General features: G+C 39.0%; 1 protein-coding gene across 2 annotated transcripts in view; it reads right to left on the reverse strand.

The window, feature by feature from the left end:
- Positions 1-2,509: 2,509 nt before the first annotated feature.
- Positions 2,510-19,495, reverse strand: part of prkcab (protein kinase C, alpha, b) — a 104,557-nt gene continuing 87,571 nt past the window's right edge. Inside the window, exons 9-18 of one of the 2 annotated variants that reach the window (XM_071473727.1) lie at positions 19,179-19,208; positions 16,010-16,150; positions 15,677-15,850; positions 14,988-15,079; positions 14,705-14,767; positions 13,317-13,455; positions 10,845-10,925; positions 10,006-10,113; positions 7,676-7,816; positions 2,510-4,940 (exon numbers count right to left, since the gene is read on the reverse strand). In XM_071473727.1, the coding sequence (XP_071329828.1) occupies positions 4,776-4,940; positions 7,676-7,816; positions 10,006-10,113; positions 10,845-10,925; positions 13,317-13,455; positions 14,705-14,767; positions 14,988-15,079; positions 15,677-15,850; positions 16,010-16,150; positions 19,179-19,208 (1,134 nt within the window). In that variant the 3' untranslated portion in view covers positions 2,510-4,775. The remainder of the gene's footprint in view (positions 4,941-7,675; positions 7,817-10,005; positions 10,114-10,844; positions 10,926-13,316; positions 13,456-14,704; positions 14,768-14,987; positions 15,080-15,676; positions 15,851-16,009; positions 16,151-19,178; positions 19,209-19,495) is intronic. The other variant, XM_071473728.1, reaches the window with a different exon arrangement.

The raw sequence follows: 19,495 nt of genomic DNA on the forward strand, positions 1-19,495 counted from the left end.
TGCTGAATGCAAATACAGGGCGAGAAGGGGAGGGCAGGAGGTGGGGGGGGGGGGGGGGGGGGGGGGGGGGCACTTGTTCCTCTGTCTTTGTAAGGAACAGTTTGAGTTATAGGGCCGCACCAAACCCCGTGTCACCGTTATTGGCCTTTCCTCTTGCGGACACATGAGGTGGCGATAAATCCCCCTTTCAGTACCACGGATAGCGCCACTCAGCCAGGCGTGCCAGAACAGTCCTCAAGTCCAATGTGCTGCGTAATACAAGTATTTACATAGCTTATATAGCTTCTATATATATATATATATGTGTGTGTGTGTGTGTGTGTGTGTGTGTGTGTGTGTGTACTACTACTACTACTATACTACTACTACTACTACTACTGCTACTAATAATTACTATTATTAGGCATTGTGATGGTTGAGGTCAGGAAATCATTACGTTTGTCCTAACAAAGATAGAAATACAGAAAAAGAAAAGGTAAGGATTGCTTCTTCTAGAAGAAGGGTTTTTCTTGCTCACTGGAGGGCGATGTCGAAACTTTTAAATCAATAATCATTTGCACATCATTGTTCCTGATTTCTCCAGTTAGAGTTAAAAGGTTTTCTGGATTTTTTCCTTCTCCACTTGAGAGTAGTGTAGAAAAACTTTATGTTTCCACACCAGCAATTGCCATGGCTGAGGGCATGATGTTTTCAGTTTTTCCATCCATCAATACATGCGTCTCAATGTACAGCCACCTCTCCCATTTTCTTAAATGTGTTAACTCATGAACATCTTGCAGGAATTTGTTGAAATTTTCACCTAAAGGGTTTTCTGGACTTTTTCCTTACATCAAGACACAATATCTCAGTAATGCTTTGATGGAACTTGGCACAAATGTTCATTTGGACTTTAGGATGAACTCATTATATTTTGGAGGTCAAAGGTCAAAGGTCAAGGTTGTGTTGACCTCACAAAACATAGTTTTGTCACAAATGTCCATGGAACTCATTTGAGGGAGGTGTCGAAAAAAGATTCTTTGTAATGTTTTCACCTTGTAAATCTGTGCATGTGTGATTAGGGTAAAATGTAGTCCTGGAGACACCTACTGTAGCAGGAACTACCACAAAGGCTGTTTTGTGTGTCTGCCTGTCTGTGAGGAGATGTTGTCAATGCGATAACATCATAACCGTTCAAGATGCAGTCACAAAATGTTGCTACTATATAGCAGACTTTAAAGTAAAGGCCGGATTCATTGACTGATATGGTCCAACCAACCCATAATTACTGAGAAATTAGTAATATTGAAGCAATGTCCACCGGGCACTCATCAAGTTGGAACATAAACATGTTGTCAACCATTGCAGCTGGTGGGACTGGATCACAAGATGGTCTCAAAAATGTCCACTTGGACTCAAGGATGAACTGATTAGATTTTGGCGGTCAAAGATCAAGGTCATGGTAACCTCACAAAATGTTGTTTTGGCCTTGTGAACGTAATATCTCTGTAACGCCTTGAGGGAACTTCAAATTTGGTAAGAGATAGTAACTTGGACTCGAGGCTGACGTTTTCATCACTGTAAAGACACTGCTACGGATTGGAACAGGGCCCCTCCTGTGTGTTTCTTCCCAAGGATTGCTCCAATCTAACTTAAAAGCTTTTCTTCATGTTTTTTCCCTTGTTTCATTTTGTAAATATTTCATCACCACTTGTGTTGTCATTACTGTCAAGACACCATCACGGCTTTGAAGAAGGCCCCTCCTGTGTAGTTCTTTCCAAGTATTTCTCCAGTCCGACCTAAAAGATTTTCTGAAAAAGCTTCTTCTATTGTTTTCACTTTGTAATTCTGTGTGTTTGGTTCAACCGATGATTACTGAGTACTCATGTTACACTGAAGCAATGACTACTGAGCACTCATCATAGAATATAGACTCGGGGCCCCTGGACTCAAGAACAAACTGATTAGGTTTTGGTGGCTTAAGGTCAAAGGTCACGATAACCTCATAAAACATGTTTTTGGCCTTGTGAACTTGATATCTCAGGAATGCCTTAAAGAAATCAAATTTGGCACAAATGTCCACTTGAACTCAAGGATGAACTGATTAATGTTTGGTGGTCAAAGGTCAAGGTCAGTGTGACCTCACCTCCTTACCACTGTGGCCAAGTGCTTGCTATAGGGGAATGTTGGGTCTCTGTAATAATTTTATAAAGATCATCGACTTGCTCGATATGATTCTGTTATGATTCAGCGGTATATGAATACAATTAATTCTAATTCTTAATTAATTAATTGTATTGTTGTAGTTGGTCAAGGTGCAGCTGGATTATCTACTTTAAAAAGAGTAGGCTAGTTTAGTCCAGTGGTGCACAATTTAGAGATCAGACACCCTACTTAGGGTAACAAGAAAAATCTGTAAAAAGTGACAAATTATTATTATTGTCTGATCATTTAGAAAGCAACACATTTGGGCTGAACTACAGTGACTTCGGACTGTACACTTTTCCCCAAATTAAAACAGAGCTGACAAATATTTTTCATACTTTATTTATACACAGTATCTGTCATAGCACAATGAACAGAGGACCGAGAAGAATTGGGTTAACAAAAGCAGGGGCAGTGGAAGGAAACACATACAAACATCCCTGTGGCTCTAATGCAGCCTTTAGTGGTACTGTACCCTGACTGGCCTAACACTTGATTATCTCCGTCATGGGTCCAAAGGTTTTCTTAAATCTCTGTTTTTTTTTCTTTTTTTGTTTTTTAAATCTCTCCTCTGATACAGATTCTCAATGTGAGACATTTAAACGTTCAGTTTTTGTAACTTTCAAAGCTTTAAAATAAATCCCATTTTGGTCCCAATGTGACAGCTGCAGTCTATATAATAAATAAATAATTCAGGGGCTAAGAGCTGTGGTACAGTAGATAGCCTTTCTAAATTTGGCAGTTTAAAAAAATGTCACTGTTGTAGCTTTGTGTACCGCAGTAGTAGCCTCTCAAAGAGAAAAAAAACAAACAAAAAAAAAAAACACTGCTGGACATACGTAACTGGAAACAAAAAGACTCAGTTTGGCACCATGACACAAAAAGCCAACATAAATATTTCACACATTTTTGTTTAAAATTCAGCTTTTTAGCCAAACAGGTTGGGCTACATGACAGCAAGTGGGAGGGGATGATGAGCAGAAAAGCAAACGATGCTCGTTGGACTGGTTTGTCTCACTCTGTGCAACAAGGTGGGGAAACTCCATGCTCCACATCGGGGATCTCTGTATCATGCAAGGGTCTTTCTCATGCTTAGATCAGGCCTCACCTCAGGCATGCACACAATATATAAAGAAAAGACATGTTTCTGAAATCCTACCATTAACTTGGTTTTGAATTCAGTTTGTTACAGAGGGAGTCGGCCCTGAGACGACCAAGGCAAAAGGGCATTCAACTGTTTCACGCACAGTAGGTGCTGCATATTCTCTATATGACACTGAGTAGTAGAAAACAATGGATAAATAGTGGAAATACATATAACAAGGTTTGCTGATACCAAAGCTACCAAAGATTCAGCCAAACAGTATATATCTCTTCTTAGGGGTACTCTAAACATAGAAATGTTCAAACCGTCTACAGTAATAAAAGCACATTCAGTTCATAGTAGAAAATCGGCAGGTAACTTCTCTTTTTGAAACATCTCTTTTGAAACATATTTACAGAAAAAAGAAAAAAGAAAAAAGAAAAGAACATACAATAGGACATAAAAGTTGAGTTAAGCAGAACATAAAACAGGAACAAAACCTTTTAACAATTACAAACTTCTTCCGAATACGACTCTTCAAAACATACAACAATTATATATCAACATAGTTTATATCATAGTACTAAACTTTACAATGATACCAGACATGTACTGCATCCTAGAGTCTACTGCTCATACAGAGTCAGAAAATAAGCATGCAACAGAGATCTGCTTTGTGCGTATGGAAATAACATCTTTATACTTTAAGATAGTGTCTCTTTAATCCACAGTTTTCTGACCATGTATCCTGCATCCACCCACCGTAGGCAACATCCACTGCAGTGAAAAGGTCTAGACAGATTGTAACTGTAAGCAGAATGTGCTTCTGTTTCTCTATGTTGAGTTGGATACAGTGTAGTTCCAGGTTCTACAAAACGACAGATAGAAACGGTCCCTGCGTAGGGGTTTTATGGTGTTAACACTGTTGGGAAGGCCAGGGGGGGGAAACATTACAAGGACTTCAAGAACTGCAATAGAAATGTTTTCTTCCACTTCTACTTTGGCACTCATGTAACAGTATACTACCTCTTTCTTTGAGTATATAAATATAATATACACATATAGCAGTTCAGAAGTAGATAAAGCCAGGACAGAGCAGAAAAAAAATTCCGTTCTTGTCGTGCATTGCAGCTTGTTGCGTAGTAAAATGGTGAACATAAGTGGGATGAGAATACCTAATGAGAGAGTAACTAATACTGAGACACATTCATACACGAGAAAAAGGCTGCAGGTCTGGAGAAACACAGATTCAGAATTAAGAATGTATTATGAGATGTTTGGGGAAAGTATCAGTGCCATGTACTTTTTCGCACACTTCAGATTGTACTTAACATCATTTTAACACTTAGCTCTTCTCTCCTCAGTCATTTCTGTACACATATATCGCTAACAAGTAGACAGAACACTTCAGAGGATGATATGAGTCTGTTCACAGAGGGGATGTTTGTTGGAGTTTGGAAGGGTTCTGTAATCAGTGACAGTCCATACTTTTTCCCTTTCTGCACCCTCCTCATACAACGCTGTGCAGGGACGGATGGATGAACTGAGGGTTGATGTAGGAGAAGCCAGCAAACTCGCTCTGGTCGATGTTGGCGATGACCAGCTGGTCGGGCGGGGTCAGCACAGGCTGGGTACGCGTGAAAAACTTGTCAAAATTTTCTGCTCCTTTGCCGCACTGAAAGAGAGTAAAAAACTTTTAGATGTGGAAAGGACTGATCATTATTTTGATCTTTCAGCTTTAAAAGATTGCAAAAAGAAGTTTGGTTAATGCTAACAGGATTGTAGACTCATGATTAAAAGTATTTTCCTCATGAGTCTTTTATTAGAAAGCTTCCTAACAATCCCAGAGGGAAGGTGGTGCAGGAAAATGTCGAAGTCCTATGTGTAGCTGGGTAGATATTATAATTAGATTAGAAGCTAACCCTAAGGATCCACAGTGGAGGTCATCAGCATCAGTGTGCAGCTTCACTCGGGGCTGTCATGTGTCTAAGGCAGCTGAATATGTATATATATGTATATGGATATTGCTGTGCATCAGCACAGTCACGACACTTTTACAGGCAAATGAGACAAATTCAAATGAGTAATACACAACAAAAAACAAATCTGTCGTTAACATTAGATTTCAGCAACTGCTGCTTGCGACACATTTTCCCAGGAGACATATCATGTCAGGCATTTTCATTTGCACTGTAGCTTTACAGGAGCCAAGCCATAAAGCCTCAGATGGATCGTTTGTTTGCGAGCACCCTTCAGACCAATTAATGACGCAGTGTATGAGCTCACAACCGTGATACACCACACAAAACCCCCTGAATGGATGGATCCACTTTTAGCGAATGTTTTCCTCCCCCCTCTGTAAGTGGAGACACATACATCCGCTGTTTAACCCTACATTTATTGTGGCCCTTGTGTGGAAGTACAGGGGACTCTGCTCTTATAGAGCTATTTTTAATCCTCTGTGGCTGCGCTTTAGTTGCTTCGGGCGCTGTGGGCAGCGAGAGAATGAGGATGCGGGAGTCTACAAACAGAAAAGGAGTGTTTGTGGTGACAGGAGGAGGTTTAGGTGTTGGGGGGGATGTACAGATGTCAGTGGCAGCAGGGTGGGTGGCTGCATCTGGGATCCAGCCTTATGTTCTTCTGGATGCATATAAACCATTACACTGGGTAAAGTTGAATGGGAACACAGACGTACAATATGCACCCATCTATATACCCTTAAAGACTCTCTGAGGAAGTCTCTGAATTGTTCAACAGTGATTCATTCAAGAATGACAAAGATTGCCTTCTATGCATTGGTGTTTTCTATTTTTAGCATCACACCCTGAATGCTGGAAGGCAGAAAAAAACTTAACAGGAGCGTGAGAGAAATAAAACACACTATTGGATGTTTTATTTTTATTTATTTCATTTTCTAATACTGTTGTGTCCATTTGTTTCTATTATCATCCATCATCTCTTTGCACCGGAAATATTTATGTGTGTTATGTATTTTATGAACTGCACATAAACCTGAATGAAGGTTTTGAAGGTCTTGGTTTAGCTAGAGACAGTGTATTAATACTGAGAAGGTTGATCTATTGAATAAATGGTAATGTATTGCACCTTGCCCATTTATCTTCTTCTTCTTGTTGCTAGGGTTGACATGAACACATTGCTGCCACTGACTGCTACATACAAAAAAGCTTAAAGAATAAAAAGCAGCAATGGATGAAAGGACTTAAAAGTATGTGTGGACAGCCTGAATTCTTGAAAAGAACATCAATGCCAGACTTAGTGGAAAGTAATTCCATGAAGTAACACAAATTGCAACAGGTATTATTATGATGAACAGCGAAAGATTGGGATATAGAAGATACTTGACTATGATGCCATTAACTTTGTTTCCTTTTCTCTCCCGTAGTTTGTGCTTCTCCTCTCTCTCCCTCTCTCTGTCCTCATTCTGCAGGTATCTCTGCCTCGGGAGCAGCAGGATCCAGATCCACCACTACTCATCTTTACTATTAACCACTGTTACCTGTCATCATTATTATTGATAACACCATTACCTACACAGCGAGGTCTCTCTCTCTCTCTCTCTCTCTTCTCTCCCCTCTCCTCCCCCTCCCCCTCTTTCTATCTTCTCCTAAACCCAACCGGTCGAGGCAGACGGCCGCCCACCCTGAGCCCGGTTCTGTTGGAGGTTTCTTCCTGTTAAAAGGGAGTTTTTCCTCCCCCCTGTTGCCAAGCGCTTGCTCGTTGTGGGAACTGTTGGGTTTTTCTCTGTAACAAAGTAAGGTCTTGACCTTACCCTGTAAAGTGCCTTGAGATAATGTATATTATGATTTGGCGCTATACAAATAAAATTGAATTGAATTGAATTGAATGATCTGGCAACCCTCAATTTCAAACTATTACACATCGCTGACCAGTTACAGCCTGACAGTAGCAGTAGTGGAGTTGGTGATGAGCGGTGGTGCACCTGAGATGTTAAGTATTTACAGTTTGAAGGCTTCAAACACAATAAGACTGTGTTCATCATACTGAGTTGAGCAATATGACAACACAGTATATCTTGTAAAGAGATATAAATGTGTTTAACATCAGAGACAAACCGTTTAAATCTCTCCTTTAAACACGTTTGGTTGTATTTGACCATTGCAGGCAATGCTGCAAATCAATGAACAGGATGTTGGACTTTTTTTTTTTCTAATAATTACTGCATTAATCTAATAAAATGCATTAAGTAAGTACAGTAATTCCTGTATGAATATTTTATATGTAAATACTTTCACAACTGCTCTTCCATACATGATAGAGTACGACTAACTGGTCAATTTGATGTTCTTATTTGATTTTGGAAGCTCAGCTGCACATACACAGATTGACAACAATCATATAAGCACATGTACAATACATAGCATCACTCACCACTTTGGGTTTAAATGGCGGCTGGATCTCTTTGTTGGCCAGGCGATCCCAGTCGATGCGTCTGAAGAAGGCCTGCTCTCTGATGTCCCTCTCCCCCTCTGGGCCACAGCCAAGACGCTTTGATGGGTGTTTGGTCATCAGCTGGTGACAGAGGATGACAGATTAGAAGATGTGACAGAGGCACTTTGGTGCCTGAGGGACAAGAAAAGGTAAAAATAGTGAGGGAAGAAAGAGTGAGAAGCTACGTTATCTTTATAGCAAGCAAATATATCAATTATCCACTTTTTAATTTTTGCTTCTTGCCTTCGTTATATTACTATATTACATTATCACATCAGCAACATTATGCAGAGCCAGACTGACACTCAAACTGTTTTCACTCAACCAGCTTTAAAATAGTCACAGGAAATTGCGCTGCCTTTTCTTAGCTCTTTTTTTTTTTTTTTTTTCTTTTTGATTCAGCAGCCACTTTTAATTTCAACCATGAATCATTTTTTGCAAATGAGATGTGAAGCTAAGAATGAGGAGGGGTCAAGACAATCTCCTCTGTCACCAGCTCTGAGGCGGCGTATGTTATTAAAAGACTTGATCAGAATGGGCCTGAATCTTAATTGAATCTTCCCTGGCGTGTAAATCGACTCTGAAAAAACTCATTTCCTAGCTGGTAAATAATCATGATCATGGCAACCATGATGCTGCTTCAGTGTGATGATGTCAGTAAATGGCCAGTTGTGAGGAGATCAGGTGGTTTCTAAATAAAGGACAATTTCTGAAAGCCATGCAAATCTGTGACTCCACTGTGCCAACTGTTTTAAGGGAAAAATAATCACAAAATGATTTACTGCTGGAGAGTGATGAAACTAATCTTTTGTGTCACACTTACAAAAAACTAAAAAGTAAAAAAACAGAACAACCATACTGCCTGTTCATTAAGCATTCTCCAAGTGAGAACCTGCTGAGTGTTAATATTTATGGCTGAATATTTTTCCAAAAGGTTTCAGATTACAGCAGCACTCCACTAATTTCATGTATCTCTTTACTCACAGCTGCAACCAAAGTATTATGTCCACTATTGATGATTGTGTTCAGATTAATTATAAAGTTTGAGAAAATAACCTGTGAAGTCATACTGATATCACCATCATATGACAGAAACTGTGAGCAAAGAGTATGAAAGACATGGGCATTTACCAGGCTAAGGAAAGACGCTTACAAGATCCATTATAGGAACTTTAGGATCCAGTGTTTTTTGAGTTTGACCCACCATTGGAAAAAAAAGTCAAGATATCTGCTGCTTTCATTTTGACCAGTTATTTTTTAGTCATATTAGTAGCGTGACTCTAGGAATGGCAATGACAATCTGTTGGTACAGACTGAAATATTCCAACAACTATTGGATAGATTGCCATTAGATTCTGTATATTAATTCATGTTCCTCAAAGGATGCGTCGGTGTGGGAGCTTTCCTTACGACATTGACATGAAATTTCAGTTTGGATGGATGATTATATGAATTGCCATGAAATTTGGTGCAGAAATTCATGTCCCCCTCAGGATGAACAGTAGTAACTTAACACTATCATGTTTAACCCCACTATCATCATCAGGTCAACTTTTTATTTTCAAATACTTTGGTTTATGACAAATCACCTGAAAAACTTAAGACATTCCCAATAGTTTCAGCTGTACTTTCTGTTTAGCACCAGTTACCAGATAATAGCATGCTAACATGATAAATATTATACCTGTTTACTATCAGTATGTAAGCACTGTTAGCACTGTCATCATGGGCATGTTGCCATGCTAGTGTTAGCATTTAGTTCAAAGCATCTTGTTTTGTCTCTCTCTCATGAATCCCTAAACTTTGTTGAGGCATAATACTAAATCAATGGAGTGCCTCTTTGATTTACAACAGCTCAGGCAATCATTTGCTGTATGAAAATCAACTGTATCAAAGTATGAAAGTCAATAATTGCCAAATTCCCTGTTATGGTTTTTACAAACTGCATGTTTCCAGCTTTAATTACTTAATTTCCTTTATTATTCAACTTAATTACTTTAATGAACAACAATAACTGCATGGCATCTAATGGCAATGCTTTTCAGTTGCTGACACCTCACTCTTGAATGTCAAAGCTTTTCAGAACAGGACCTCTCTGTTATAATACCGGGCATCAATAACTTAACAAAAATAAAAATTATGAAATGATTGCTGGATTAAGTGAGAGTCAATCTGTGCCGTTTGGTTTTAATTCTATACCAGCATTTAAATGAAAGCAATGGTATGGTATGCTTTGTAAAATACTGTATGGCCCGTTAAACATTACTCACTCCCTTGCAGATGGACACAGCTTCTTTTGACATGGACTTGGGGTAGGACACATTGTGCTCCATGATGGACTGGAAGAGCTCATCCTCATCTTCTCCATCAAACGGCGGCTGAGAAGGGCAAACACATTCACAGAGTTGTGAAAAATGACTGCACCCTATCAAAGATATTTCAGTTAGTCAAAACATTGTTTCTCTAGATATTACACTTGCAGGTCTATGTGCTATTACAATGTTCACTGTCTTATTAGTGAAAAATATGCAACAAATCCTGTTAAATTTAAAAATCTGTAAGTATGTCAATTAAGATACATTTTTGTTGTGTTTTTTTTTTTTTTTGGTCCCGAGGCCTCGTGTTGTCCACAGTCTATAACCTCTGACGCTGGCCTGTATCAAGTGTCAAGTGTCTGACAATGTCACAATAACAGTTCATAGTTGAGGTGGTAAATGCCACAATGCTTTACTGTAATGAATAAACCATGACATTTATTTCCTCTCTCCTTTAATCTTAAACTGGGACAAAACCTGCAAACTACTCAAAACCAAACTCTCTCTATTGTTTTTATAAATTTGGTGGGGAAAAATAATCAACCATTTTTTGGCATTTTATATAATATAGAGCTCTTAATAGTCATTTCTGATAGAGATAGCCTTTGTAGCCTACTGCACTTCATGATATGTCTAGATATTATTATCATTATCATTTATTAGTTAAAATGAACCCATGAATCATTCAGTCCCTAAAATTTAAGAAAATATGAAGATGGACCTTTGGTCTTCTAAATCTCTTTTCCTTCATCAAATGGCCACGGCTCATGGTGCAGTAAAAGTGAACATATTACCTGTCCTGCCAGCATCTCATACAGAAGAACTCCATAAGCCCACCAGTCGACCGATTTCCCATAGGGCTGATATGCTATAATCTGACAGAGACAAAAAAGTTAAAAGGTTAAAAAGTTGGAAGGATCATACACACAGTACCAAATTTCTATATGTAGAAAGTGTAATTATTAACAACTTCAGTGGTAAAAGATGGCTTCATCTCAGCTGTCTCCGTCCCATCAATATTGTTTGATTACAGGCAGGTAAAGAGGAATCTAAACCCTAACAAAATCAACCACCATTAAATACAGTCAGCTATTTTGAGCTGCCATAACAAAGGAGCCTTCTCCTACCATCTAATTTGCCACCCTACACCTCCCTCCCACACACAGTCTACACACAGACACACACACATACACAATAATAACCAAGCAAGCAAGTAACTAAAGCACAGCTGCACTTGCCCTCAACAGAGACAGAAATGCAGCAATTTTTACAGTTCACAAAGTTACAATTTGTGGTTTACTTTCATAAAAACAACTACACCCACATCCACACATGATCTACAAGTGCTTATGATTTTTGTTGTCTACTTAATCAGAAAACACTACTATGGGTTTCCATCCTCTTAAAGGCTACGTCTTTGGATGAAAAGTAAAAATTTATTGGCCATAAATGGAAGATGTAAAGAGGTGTCAGAAAGGCAAAGAGATGGCTCATGGGGTCATTATAAAGCCATTAATATCTGTCAGGAAAAAAAGAGTAGTCGTGATTATTTCTGTATTACTGCCATGTAGGATAGAAAGACTGGGCAGTCCTGAGAACAACGAGAGATGAAGTTTCCTGTGAGAAAGCAGGAGTGAGGACTTTCCTCACCTCCCACTTGTGAGATACCGAGCTCCCTCACAAGGCAGTGCAGACAAATGTGAGTGGACAGATATACATAGTAATACATATTTACATATTACCAAACATATAAATATATCATTACCATTACTCAGTGGATCATCTCTTTACCCTGTCTACTAACAAGTCATTTTTGATCTGTCAGTGTTCTCTGACTTTACAGCTGATTGTCATTTCCTGTGATTTCTTAACTGAATACAGTACTGAATACAGATTGTTGTGGATAGGAACATCAGTGAAACGTCTAAAATGTAAATACAAACACTTTCAGTCTATTGGGATTTGACAGCATCAAAGGCAAATATGGCATGTTGTTTATATTTAATTAAAAGTGTGACATTTTGTTAATTCACCAGGAAAATGTTTGCTTTTTAATTTTCTGTTAAGCTTAGGGCGATTCAATGTTTTGTTCAAGGGTATAGAATAGGTAGTTTCTCACATCCCTGCAACCCAATATAATGTACAACATCAATATCCAGGTGGGTGACAAAAACTGTTCCTTGGCATGATGAGGAAAGATTGTTGTTGGTTCTTTAATTCTCTAACACTAACGCTGACTTTTGCTACTTCAATCCAGGTGGATATTGAAAAATATCTTTCAGGACTCGTCCTGCAGGTATTAGAAACCTAAGAAAACACACATGAGAAAGTTGAAAAGTGTGACCAGAGTGATTAAGCTATCTAATTAATTAGTTTCGTATACATCCAGGCTTCAACCAGTGCTGTTGTGGCAGCTGAGGCAAGAGGAGAGGGTCTGGAGGGAATAGCAGCTAATGAAGAGAGATGTTGCAGAGGAGGGGGACAGCAGCCAACATGCTGCTGTGGGACAGCTAGCTAGGGCAGACGCAACAGGTGAGACTGACAGCAGACACAGAGAGAGCACTGTATACATTATTTACTTGTCACAAAGTACTTGGCAACCTGTCTGTGTTGCCATTTGACCTTGATGGTGGCGCGGTGCTGAAGTGAGTGTGGATGAAGGGCCCAGTTTGGAAAATGTTGTCCTCCTGTTAATTCCTAATGTCCAGCCTGAGATAGGGGCAGTAGTTTTTCCGAAAATGATCTAATATCATTTATTCAATATTTACGTTTTTAGTGGCCTCCAAACACCATTTCCCATAAGAACTAGATGTTTGCAGAGGAGGTGAGTCCATGAGTGAGTTGAGAGGTCACAGTTAGTTCCAACATGTAATAACAGAAGGGACAGAGAAGACTGAATTATGTACAAGTATTTAGAGCATAGAAAGCTGCAAGTCCCAGGCAAAAAGTTAGCATCCTCGCTAGTTAACTGTTGACGCTAAACAAGGAAAAGGAATTGTGGTTATACTAGATTTTAGAGCTAGTTGGTCTATGATATAATAGTCTAGCATAATAAAGAAAATGCTTCAATCAGACTTATGTCATTCCACTATAAGTCTGTTTGGTTGTCTAACTCAGGCTAGTTGTTCATATTTTTAACATCACTAATCACTACCACTACTAGGTAATTAGCCAAGCATGCTAATGATTGCTAACTGATCCCTTGGCTTTTGGGGAGTAGCACTTATTGTAATCTTGGCCCTGTTTTGTCATGACAGATATCTCACCTCTGGAGCGATGTAGTCTGGAGTGCCACAGAAGGTGCGTGTGGTCATGCCTTCATACATGTTCTCCTTACACATGCCAAAGTCAGCTATCTTGATGTGGCCATCGGAGTCCAGCATCACGTTGTCGAGCTTCAGATCCCTGCAGCCAAGAAGAGCTGTGAGCATTTATGTACATGCATTTTTCTGTTTGGATTTGTGACTGACTTTGATACGTTTTGTGTATTGTTGTCCAGAATAAAGAGAAAGACCTGAAATCCAGCCACCATGACACCACTGCCACCTCTCTGTGCAGTTTATCTGCTCACAGCATACATCATTCACTTGTTACAAACCTCATTTTCTTGGCCTGAAATAAGTTTTCCCTCATCCTGCTTTCTTTGTGCTTTTTTGCCCTTATAATTCAGCCTGTGTTTCAGCCTGTGTTTCATGTCTCAGTTCTCCATTTTCTTCCCCTCACTCACCACCTCTGACAGTTATATATGTCTCAAAGTAGAGTCAGGAAACACAAGGCTGGTGGGATGTGAAGAGGAATGTGAGTGCTTAGCTGAAGCAGCTGAAAAGCAGCAGGGTGACCTTAGTCTCTGTCAAGCACTTCCTTGTGTCCTTTCTATTTTTGCATTTTGCATTTTTGCATTTTGCATCATTGGTATGGATTTAATACTTGCCTCCTTCGTAAGTGTATCCAAGCTCTGCAGTTTAAATACATTTTTAAATCGCTTTCTCTCACTCAATGTTCTCCCTCTGGACCTGGTTACTTCTCCTCTCCTCTCTTCATTTCTAATTCTTTATGTCTGTCTGTTTCTTCCTGATGCTCTCCTAATGTGTAATTTTATTTTTGTTAAAATGGATTAAATAAAATTGGTATCGAAAAAAGTATCACTAAGTATCGAAGTCACAGTATCAGTTTAAGTATCACATTTTTTTTAAGAATACCCAGCCCTAGCTCTGCATTCCTTCAACTTCACCTTTAATGCTTTCCTTGTACGCTGCCTCACTACTGTTTCCTATAGATTTTCTTTTTCTTTTCCGTCTCAGTCCTCAATGACTCACAGTCTGTTCCTTAGATTTTCAATGTGCAGTCAATCTTATGTTTCACTCTCTGCTCTTACCTCATGTGGTACTCCACCATTTCTATCTATGACTGATAAACAGGAATCAATCAATCAATCAATCTATCTATCTATCTATCTATCTATCTATCTATCTATCTATCTATCTATCTATCTATCTATCTATCTATCTATCAAGCTGTATGCTGATACATTCTTCTCTGCAGTTATGCAGTTTTACAATGTAATCAAACATGTACATCTTAAAAGTCTTAAAAATCTTTGAGGTGAATGTGATGCTTCATTAATGTAAAACAGACTTCCCTCTGATTCACCCACCTGTAGATAATTCCCTTTCGGTGCAAGAAAAACAAACCTACAGCAATCTCTGCAGCATAAAACCTGCAAAAAACAGAAAACGTAAACACATCTTCACAAAAGAAATGTGTCACTTGAGTGATTTTTCTACTGAATAGACGAAGAAAGCAATACATAAGCATTCCTTACACAAACCTTAAATATTAAATATTAATAAATGTGTGCATTTCATAAATGCATGCAGGACATCTTCATGGTCCTTAAAACATACTGTATGTCTGTGTATGAACTGTAGTGTTCTTACACTGCCTGTGGCTCCTTGAACTTGCCCATACGCTGAATATGATACATGAGGTCTCCTCCAGTAATGTACTCCATCACAAAGTACAGCCGATCCTATAAAAAAAGAGGTTAATGTTACAAGGGCAGCACTATATAGATGAATGAATGATCCTCAGGGGAAAGAAAAGAATGTAACTATAATATTCAGACATGATTTTGACTAGTAGTCTACAGCTGTGTATCTTACAATAAGACATGGTCCACTTTCAGATATATTAAAATGCTGAACATGGCCTATTCTTTCAGTATAGTAGCTTGTACAGGTTGTATACCTCTATTTTATTATCTAGGAAGCTTTGATCAGTAAATGTAGTTTTTATCAAAGGCTCCTTGAATCACCCTGTCTACGCACAGAGTTGACGTCATACTGGAGACTTCGTATTCAAGGGTGGTCTCAGCTCAGTAACAGTTTTCTCTGCAGGGGCGCTAGCAAACGAGTGTGAATAAATGTAAGTAGGAGAGTGAAAGGCACATGTAATGATAGACAGACACACAAGGACATATACACTGGTTTGAAATGCCATGGAATGAATAGATGGCTATTGAAAGAAAGATGAGGGAACATAATGGCACCCTCTAAATCAAATAAAATGACTTTTTTTGTGTGTCTTTATAGTTTGGCAGCAGTGTAAGATTGAGCTCTTTACACACCACAGTCTGGAAGCAGGAGTGGAGCTGGGTGAGAAAAGGTGGTTTGTCTCTCTGGGCCAAGACCCTCTTCTCCACCATCGTACATTCAACATCGTCATCCTGGATCACCACGTCTTTCTTGAGGATCTTGATAGCGTACAGTTCTTCTGTTGACTTCATCTCTGCCAGCATTACCTACAGTCAAACAGAGACACCACAGGTCAAAGGTCAAAATTAATCACAAAGATTCTGAATTTAATACGCCAGACAAATGCTGGCGTGACAGAACTACTAGATATATCAGCATTACAGTCATTACTGTCCTGTTACATTATGTTTGTCAGTGGCTCCCACCTTGCCGAAGCTGCCCTTCCCCAGCAGGGCCAGGAAGTTGAAGTCACTGAGTCGGACCCGGTCCATGTTACCTGAAGGCAGGCTGAACCGCCGGTGATCTGACGGCGTGATCACTTTCTTACCGTGGCCCAGTTTGGCTTTCTGTGATGTACAACACACACATGAAGTAAAAATGGCATTAAAATAAAGAGTAGATTTAAGATTTTAATTTGTCTTCTCCTGTGGGTTTCTCACAGGATATTATGGATGTAGTTTGATAGTTTAGCATTCACAAAAAAGCAAATCCCGAAAACATGGAGAAATTCTCAGGGGCAGTAATGAGTTGTTTGGACAATTCTGTTCTGTGCCTTTACAGTTTGATGCCTCCTTCCATAGGACTTGAATGTGGCACTTAGTCAGTCGTCATGCTGCTAAGAGCTGGTCTGGAGTCAGAAACTGATAATGTAATGACCACAAAAGTGTTTTTAAAATGTAATAAAAATATCTCTCTAAATGGGTTGAAAATGCAAACACGTGTCAATTACATAAAATCATGAAGTGCAACATATAATATATTCATAATTAGAAATAACAATAAAAAACAGTATCGCATAATCATGTACCCATTTTGATTGACCCAATTATACTATTATGGTATATAAATATTATGAATTGACACTACTATTACATTTTCAGTCCCATTCAAGATATTTTTTATTGTGTTTTGCATGCTGGCCATTACATTCTAATACATAATGATAAATTCTGTAATTGTTTAGCAGTTATTACATTATCATTTCCTACAAGGTGTCACGATTGACACACCAACATCCCTTACCATCACAGACAACTGCTTAGCTGCATATAGTAGACATAGCAATCTAGCTTCTCCACTGACATGCCACTTGTTATATTCAGACATCCTCACTGACATTCAGCAAGATCTCACTTGCTGGTGCGCTTTGGAGAAATTGTGAGGAGGTGGGCGGTCAGCAGGGGGGTGCCAGTGTTGTAAGGATCCCTGTTGTTACAATGACTGGCCTGCCAAGTGTCTTTGAACAAAAAGGGCAATTAGGACCCTGCCAGCTCCCTTCATGGCCCCAACGGTTGTGTGTTTCTGTCAGCTAGAGCGGAGAAAACAGGCGACTGGTGGGGCATAGACAGGCTGTTGCCAGGCCAACCATTTCTCTAACCTTGGCTGGCAATATACTCTATTTTATTAACTGTCACATATTTATTTGACTCAGGTTAAGTGTCTCAATGCGTACACATTGACAGCAGGCTAACATTAACATTAACTAGTTACAGAGAAAATATTATTGGGTCTATATGCTACCAAATACACTATTTAATTGCCATTAATTAATTTCAGTTGTAGCTCTCAGACACACAGAATGTGAGTGTCACAACAGGGAATATAAGTGCCTTACAGTTTAACATGCCTATTTCTAAAAGCATTATTTCATAATAATAGAAATATAATACAGTTAATAAATAGATTCACACACTTTATCATCACAAAAAGCAGTAATGGGGTTACAAATGTTATCATTTGTATCATCAGTTATTCATTTCACATCCTTGTGTCTTAAGTCTGGGTTTCATCATTATGTGTGATGGCAAAACTTGTGGTTCCTGACCCATCCAGCGAAGGAGTCTCACAACAAGTCAATGAGAAGACCCAAAAGATGGAAAAAAAGGAAAAAAATAACTTTTCCCTTTTTCCTGGCTTTTTTCTTTTTTCTTGTAAAATTCTGGATATTTTAACCTCATCATGCCAATACAAATTCTTCAAATGACAAAAATCCAGAAAGGAAAATTACTTTTTTGGTTTTATTCTTCATAACTCATGTTCACATTGCTACATTTGGTGACAGGTGATACAAGTCAAAACGGTTGGGAACCCCTGACATCAAAACCTACCTAGACATTGCTGGAGGGATGTTCAACCAGGGACAGAAACAGTCTGGTTTATGTCTACCTAAGCTTATAGTGTGGTTGTGTCGAGAGCTGTTTAGGGTAGATATTTTGGTGCATGTCAACACTACCTATGTCAAAGTTTATATATCTAGACACGATATGTTATTATATCACTGTCATTGCGTTTCTCATGCAGCTAGGTTTTGTCAGCAGGAAATATCGGAATAATGTGTTGCTCCTGTGCGTAGTGTGATTACTGCAGCTTGCAACAGTTCAATCACCTTTCACTTTTGCACTGCAGGGACATATAGTGGTCATTTTCAACAGACACTTAGACAAACTTTACATGTCTAACATGGACCAAACCTACAAAAAAATGAGAAAACTTCACATCATACAAACAGTTCACAAAACCACCTCTACCTGCTTCGACACAAAGAAAACTTGGGATATTTATGTCAGAGTGGCCACACAGAGTTGTACTCAAACACATTCAGTACAGCCACACACCAGTCCCATAGTAAATACAACACTGCCACTGTGTGGACAGATTTGGCATGCACACAAAGATCCTGTGTGTGAATTCAAACATACAGTTACTGAGAAGTAGCGGGTCCATGCTTCATGTCCTAACAGCCTTCTATAGTCCAGATACAACTAGTAGAAGGCGGGCTGTGGGCCACACTGTCAGCCAATGAGAAGCAGGTGGGAAGCTCTCTTGGCCAATGACAGAGTTTGACACAACCTGTGGCGGAGGCCTGAGTGGTTGACAAATTTACTAACAACGATGCTGTGTGTAAGATAGGGAGTACATATCTTAAAGCTTATACGTACACCACTTTCATTTAAATTTTCTATGCATATTAGAAACCTTAGCTGCAAATGTCAGATTTTTAAAATAAATTATTTAATTGTTCCATTCTATCAAAGTTATATATAGTCCCTTAAATTGTATGTTTAAATGTGTTTTACTGTATGTGTGTGATTAACATGTGAAAGACTGAGACAGAGGTCAAGATAAAGTTAGTGTGTGAGTGTGTGAGAGGAGTTAGAGGAGAAAAAAGCACATTACTGTAATTTAGTATGTCTAGAAGAAGGAGCAAATTGGGCTGGTTCAACTATATGCTGTTGTGTTGAGCCTTTGTTAGTAAATCAGATTGATTTGTGGAAGCCCAAGAGAGATCCACAAACAATCCTAATATAGTAAGTAAAGTGAGTGTGATGCAAGCTGGGGGTGAAAGAAACGGAGACGGAGCAGGCAGAGAGCTACCTTGAGATAGTGGATATTTAACTGGCAGGCCTAGAAGAAAGAAGAAACTCACTCATTAGTGTGGTCAAAAGGTTAGCTGCTGCTGTATGCATGTGTGTGTCAGGCCATAAAAAATATGACAAACTATAACAAACATGGAGAAATTATGAATCAACTACAATGAATCACAGGCATGACCAGAAAACTGATTAAATCCTTTTCTGTCACATCTGGCTGCATCTCTGCATCTCACACTAGTTTCCACGGCAACCGAACACTTTTGTGAAGACAGCAGCCTCAGAGGAAAGTCAAGGTCAGCGTTGTACAGTATGACGGGA

This window comes from Trachinotus anak, unplaced genomic scaffold, assembly GCF_046630095.1.
Source record: "Trachinotus anak isolate AG129_WGS33_773 ecotype Australia unplaced genomic scaffold, CSIRO_AGI_Tana_v1 ptg000003l, whole genome shotgun sequence".
Classification (NCBI taxonomy): Eukaryota; Metazoa; Chordata; class Actinopteri; order Carangiformes; family Carangidae; genus Trachinotus; species Trachinotus anak.